This window comes from Elephas maximus, chromosome 1 (genome assembly GCF_024166365.1).
Source record: "Elephas maximus indicus isolate mEleMax1 chromosome 1, mEleMax1 primary haplotype, whole genome shotgun sequence".
In the NCBI taxonomy this organism is placed as follows: Eukaryota; Metazoa; Chordata; class Mammalia; order Proboscidea; family Elephantidae; genus Elephas; species Elephas maximus.
In genome coordinates this window covers 97,362,939-97,369,075 of record NC_064819.1, presented here as the reverse complement: position 1 = coordinate 97,369,075, position 6,137 = coordinate 97,362,939, and the positions used below count along the sequence as shown (strand labels likewise).

Here is a 6,137-nt window from a genome sequence, read left to right as displayed (position 1 = left end):
GGGAGGCAGGGCTGGGGCTGACTGGAATCCAACAATTAGGATTGGAGAAAAGAAGGGCCCTCCACCTCCTGTTGCTCTGCTGGGGGTCAGGGCTTTGTGCCTGGGGGCCAAGGGGCCGACCCTCCTTCCAGGTGGCACAGAGCACTAGTTTCTGCTTGCCAACCAAGGGAATGGGACCTTGCAGCAGTGGCGCCCTGGGATGGGGCATGGGAGTGGGCTGGGGGAGGATGAGAACTTCAGGCCCCCTCCTGGGGCAGCAGGACTGGGCGAAGACAGGTTGGCTTGTTTGGGGCCTCAGCGGTGCAATCTATGAAGCTGTGAGCCCCGTGTAGTGTGTCAGAGACTGTGAGTGTGTGATGGGGGAAGGGTGTATGTCATGAGTGTGTGTGTATGTGTGATGGGTGAGATGGGGACCCCATGCCCACTCTCCCACTCTCCTGGGCAAAGCACCTCATGCTTCCTCCCCCTGAGAGTCAATGGAATTTATCGAGCATTCAGGTGTCCTGAGGGCCTACTATGTGCCAGATGCTTCCACTGCTTTTCTGTCACCAACCCTCCCAACAAAATCATGAGGTAGGGGTTACTCTGCCATTTTGCAGATGATGAAACCGAGGCTGGGAGAGGTTAAGTGACTTGCTCACAGTCACACAGCCAATCAGTGACAGAACCAGGAACTGAACCCACTTCTGTCTCTCCCCAAGGACAGGGTGCTCTGTGGCCCTCCATACCTCTTGCTTGGTGATGGGACAGCATCTCCATGTTCTACAACCCTGGGCCCCTGCGGACAGGTTTCTGGGAGACAGGAGGGAAAGCCAGAGCCCCAGACCATCAATGGTTAAGTCCTGTCCAGTACTGCTGTCTTCTGCCTCCAGCAATTTTATTGTCTCCAGAAGAAAGTTTACTCCTGGCAGTGAGCAAACAGCACCTTGGCATCTGTCAGTGGGACTGAACTGAGGTGGGGGAGGGGGCTTGCCCCAGGCCTGTGCCTAGCTGGGCCCCTGCTGTCTGCCCACACCCGGGAAGGGGGCAGACTGGACCCCAGCCAGACGCTGGCATGGCTCTGCTGAACTGGTTTTGTCTCCAGCCTGCCAGCCCTGCCCCCAAAGGAGTCCCTGGAGCCACCTGTTTGCACGTCCCCAGCTGGGCCTGGGCCTAGGCCTGGGCCTGGGCCTGGGCCTGGTAAGGCCTCGGATCTCCACAGAAGAGGGAGCTTAGGGGTATGGAGTGGGAGCTAGAGCCGATCGGTGGGGTAGGGTGCGGCAGCTCCCTGCTGAATGGGTCTGCTCCACACGTCTTCTTGGCATGTCCCCTTGGCAAGCACACGTCCATCCAATGACATCTTGTATGCCGTCAGCAAACTGCGAATTCTTCTTCCTCTGCATCTCCCTGTCAGGATCCCACCTGGCTTATGTCTGCCCTGCACCCCACTTCACGGGCCCCCTGCATCCAGGGCTCCCCATAACTAAATGATACAGCTTGCACCATAAGATAAGGCAGCCCTTCATCTTTATTTAAGGTTCCTCTGTTTGGCTAGAAGCAAGGGTTCAAATGGAGGTAGATTTTGAGGGTTAAGTAAGACAGAGCCCTGGTGGCACAATGGTTAAGTGTTTGACTGCTAACCAAGAGGCTGACGGTTCTAACCCACCCAGTGGCTCCACAGGACAAAAACCTGGTGATGTGCTCCAATAAAGATTAAAAAAAATAAAATAAAATAAAAAATAAAGATTACACCCTAGAAAACCCTATGAGGCAGTTCTACTCTATCACATGGGATCGGCGATGAGTCAGAATCAACTCATCTGGCACCTAAAAACAACAAGAAGACATGAGAAAGAGGAGGCAAATGTATTCAATCCAGGGCTTCCAACTGGTTTGTTTCGGTTTGCGTTTCTAACAAGTTCCCAGGTGACGCTAATGCTGCTGGTTAGGGACCAATTATGAGAATCACTGGTTGACAGCGGGTCTCAAAATTTATTATACATAAGAATCACCCCGGGGATCTTGTTAAAGTGTAGATTCCGATTCAGTATATCTGGGGGTGGAAATGCAAATTCTCAGCAGGGGTTCAAACCTGACCCAACAGGTTGGAAGCCCTGATTCAATCCTCCCTCGTCTGAACCATGCCTCCCTGCCATTAGCACACCCTGAGGCTGGGGAAAGCAGTAGGGGTGGGGGACTGTCCTGTATTTACTTTGAGTCATGGGTTTATGTCCTGGCCCTGCCAGGGTCCTCAGAGAGACATCTAACCAGATTAGGGGAAGCCGAGGCCTAAAGTGGGAGTGGGGATGGGCTCACAGGGAGCTGATGCAAAGCCAGGGATGGACCTGGGACTCCTGCCCTGCCACAAAAGAGATCTAGCTGGGGCTGGTGCTAAAGCTGGAGCGGGGGCTGAGTTGGAGGCAGGGCTAGGGCAAGACTGGGCTGAGGCAGGGCAGGGCTGGTCCTGGGACAGGGGTGAGGCCTGGACAGGGCTTGGGTGAAGACAGGTGTCAGTCAGGCTTGAGGCTGAGGCCAGGGCAGGGCCTGAGCCTAGGCCTGGCTCTGAACAGAGTTGAGAGATCAGAGCTGATTCCACTCACTCTCCTGAGAAATTCCCCCAGAGGGGCCCTCCCAGGGGTCCCACACAGAAATGCCTTCCCAGGTCAGGCAGGACAGGCCAGGCCTGATGTCACATCATAGGGAGCTGTGGCCCTGTGGACAACCAGGAACCACATGCCTCAGCTGTCTGTTTTAGAATTTTGCTTTAAAAATCAAAACCTATTTGGGGGTCAAATTTACCCTTGAATGGTAAGTATGGGACCCTGCAGGCCCCCAGCTTTCCTGGTCGGCACTTGTCACCATGCATCCAGACCCCTAGAAATCCAGTGCCACAGGAGCTCCAAGTATAACCCCTTCCCATTCAGACAGGACCCGGGGACCTGGAAGGCAAAGGGAGCTGCCTTTGGTCACTCAGCCTGTGACACAGTCCCCAACAGACATCCCAGCCACAAGTAGCTCTCAGAAGGCTCAGGAATCCCCAGGACTGAAGACACATAAGACTCAAGATGACAAAGCCCAGCCAGGTTGACACAGTTCTGGATTTTATCCACAGGCACACAATCACAACTTATATATATATATTTATATTTATATACCTTTAAATTACACAATCGTACAAAACAAGTGCATCGCTGAGACCACAGCACTTTTCGGAGTCTCACAAGTGTCGGAACTAATGGAGTCAGGAAGCCTAGGGTGGCAGGCGGCGGGTGGCAGGGCAGCCCTGGCTTCTCGCAGAACCAGGCCACAGAACAGTGGTTAACAGGGGGGCAAAACACATTACTCGCCAAACTCCATCGGGGTGGGCCGTTGCAGCATCGAGGGTGTGGGCAGGGGGCTATAGGAGGAGAACGTGAGCACACGAGGGGTGCATCTCCCACGTTGGATGTTGAGTGCCCTGACGCCAGCACTGACAGGTGGGACTGGGCCCCCAGAGCAGATGGTGGCTTCCAGGGAGACCCTCCCTCCTGCTCTGGGGTCTTGAAGAGCCTGGGGACCAAGGGAGGGTGGTCCCAGGGAGGGCCATAGAGGAGGCTACTAAGAAGGGATGAGGTTTCGAGTCCGTGCCCCAGAATGGGCAGCTCGGAGCACAGGCCTGGGGTCCAGCCAGGGCCGCAGCCTCTCTGCAGGTGCTGGGAAGTCATTGCCTCAGAGAGGGGGAGCCCAGGCCCCGAGGTGCAGATGTGCCTGGCTTCCTGCCTTTCAAGAGTACCTGATAAGGGGTAGAGAGGCCTCAACCCCAACTCCTGTCTCATGCAGAGGCTGAACAGGCTTTTGTTCTGGAGTTGGGAGGGCTGGCACAGCCCAGGCTGAAGGCTTCTGGAAACTCACTCAGGCTCTGAGGGCCTAGGGCCCAGCTCAGGCTGCAGCAGAGGCCAGGAGAACAAGAGATGGTGCTGAGCAAGGGGATGTTGGGAGAGGGGCCTGCCTGGGCTGCCATCACCCCCATCCCTCAATTCCCCTGCCCTCAGGGAAGCCTGTCTAGCTCAGGCTTTTGCCTGGGTCTCCCATGATCCTCCTCTGCCCACATGAAGGGGGTCAGAGCCTTGAGGCAGGGTCTACTACCTCCTAACAGCAGGATGTTGGGAGAAGCAGGGAGTGAAAGAGGCTGAAGGTGAAAGAGGGGCTGGGGCGTCTAGCTCTCTTTACCCAATGTGGAGAAAAGGAGGGCGTCTACAAACCTGCGGCCTAGAAGTGGCATCAGCCATGAACAGGTTTCACCTGGTGCTGCAAGAAACCTCAGGTACTTGCCCCCGAGGTCCCTGACAGACCCCTCTTCAGCTACTCCTCCACCTCCTGGTGTCTTGTCCTGCCCTGGTCTGCTTCCCAAGTTCCCCCTCTCCCCAAATCCTAAGGGAGAGGCAGGCACCTTCTACTCCAGCACCACTGCTTCTCCTAACCACAAGAGACCTCCCTGCTCTGGGTGGGCCCTTTACCTCCTCCCTCTCCCAAGTGGCTTAACTGAGGCCCAGGCCTGGAGAGATGAAGGGATTGCCAGCACAGGAGATGTTGTTCCCAGAGCGAGGGCGACAAGGAAGAAAGACAGTGACTGTCCTGCTCCTGAAAGGCAGGGCTCCTCCCTCCTGCCAAAGGCATGCCTCCTCTAATGGCTGCAGGCTTTCCCCTGATGGTCCCAGGCCGGAAGCTTCCATGGGCCTCACACTCTCTCCCCAGGCAGGCCAGGGAAGGGGAGAGAGGGGTGGAAGGCCAAGGGCCTTGCAGGTACAAGGCTTGATCTTGTGGAGCCTGGTTTCGTGGACATGTAGGGAGGGTGGGTGGGTGGGAAAAATGTGCTCCTCCCCAGGAAATGGGAGGAGGCTGCTACTGTTGCTGGCTTTCCCCTGGGCTTTGGGGCCCCTACTCCCTGCCAGAGAACTTATGGAGGGGGAGGGGCAGAAGGGGGCAGGGGTCTCTGCAAGTTACTGAAGGGGGATGACTCTGAGGAAGAGCCTGTGCCCAAAGTGCTGACAGTTGGAAAGAAGGGCCCAAACAGGGTCTTGGTCCCTTAGTTGGGCCTGTAACTGGGAGGGTTGGCATAACCCGAACTGTGGGCCTGCTGCCCCCCCACTCACCCTCCTGCACCCCAGTGACATTGTCACCTCCTCCAGCTCACTCCTTTCATGCCTGGGGGAGTCCAGGAGCCCCTGGAAACCTCTGTGGGGGAGGAGGGTGACCATTCCTCCTCCAGCCCCACAGGTCCCACATGTCTGCATGGCCACCAGGGAGAGGGACAGTAGGGCAAGGAGGCAAGGGCACTCCCCAGGGCAGAGCGGAAAATTGGAGATTGGGAGGCCTCCCTTCTCTGGGGCCTGGAGGGGAGGCCTTTGAGAGTAGGGTGGTGATGGAAAGGGAACAGGATGGGGTGGAAGAGGAAGGTAGGAAGCCAGACCCAGAGAAAGGGGGAACAGGTGCTGGCAGCCTGGGATGGAGGGAGATGGGGGAGAGCCCGGCAGGGTTCGGGAGACTCTTTGGTGGGATCTGAAGAGCAGATGTCATGATGCGCCTGTTGGGCTAAGTGCTAAGACCCTCACCTATCCTGGGGCCTCAAACCCAAGCCCCACCACCTGGCCTCCAGGTGGCCCTGCAAATGCTTCTGTCTCTTTGTGTTTTGTTTGTTTGTTTGTTTGTTTTGTTCTGTTAACTTTTAAAAAAATAAAAGCTTGATCGGAAAATATGTCTGGAACTCTATGGTAGGGGAGGGAGACGAGAGTGGAGAGGAAAGGGTGGCGGTGGGGGAGGAGTGACCGGGAGTGTGGAGGGGAGCAGGACAGCTAGATGGCCTCCACGTAGTTGGCGGGGTAGAGGCCCAGCTGCCCGCTGTCCAGCCGCCCGCGGCACCATCCTTGCTCATCCTCCTCCCCCAATTTGGTGAGCTCATCTCCTGGGAAGGGGGACAAAAACGGGAGTTTGTTGATGGGCTCAGAGAGAGGGATCATCCGCACACACATTCACACTAGGGGAGCTTTCCATTACTATGCTGGGCCGGCCACAACAACCCCACGCCCCATTGTTGTCTCAGTGCCCTTTGGTCTTGATTCGAACCCTGGGCCCGTCCCACCCCAGTGCCCACGTGCCGCCCTCAGCATGTAGATCCTGGC

At 56.6% G+C, this 6,137-nt stretch overlaps 1 protein-coding gene across 2 annotated transcripts in view; it reads right to left on the bottom strand.

Moving 5' to 3' along the window:
• Positions 1 to 4,862: 4,862 nt before the first annotated feature.
• The window catches only part of PACSIN1 (protein kinase C and casein kinase substrate in neurons 1), a 73,275-nt gene continuing 72,000 nt past the window's right edge, over positions 4,863 to 6,137 (bottom strand). For both annotated transcript variants that reach the window (XM_049890446.1, XM_049890439.1), the window contains exon 10: positions 4,863 to 5,920. In XM_049890446.1, the coding sequence (XP_049746403.1) occupies positions 5,811 to 5,920 (110 nt within the window). In that variant the 3' untranslated portion in view covers positions 4,863 to 5,810. The remainder of the gene's footprint in view (positions 5,921 to 6,137) is intronic.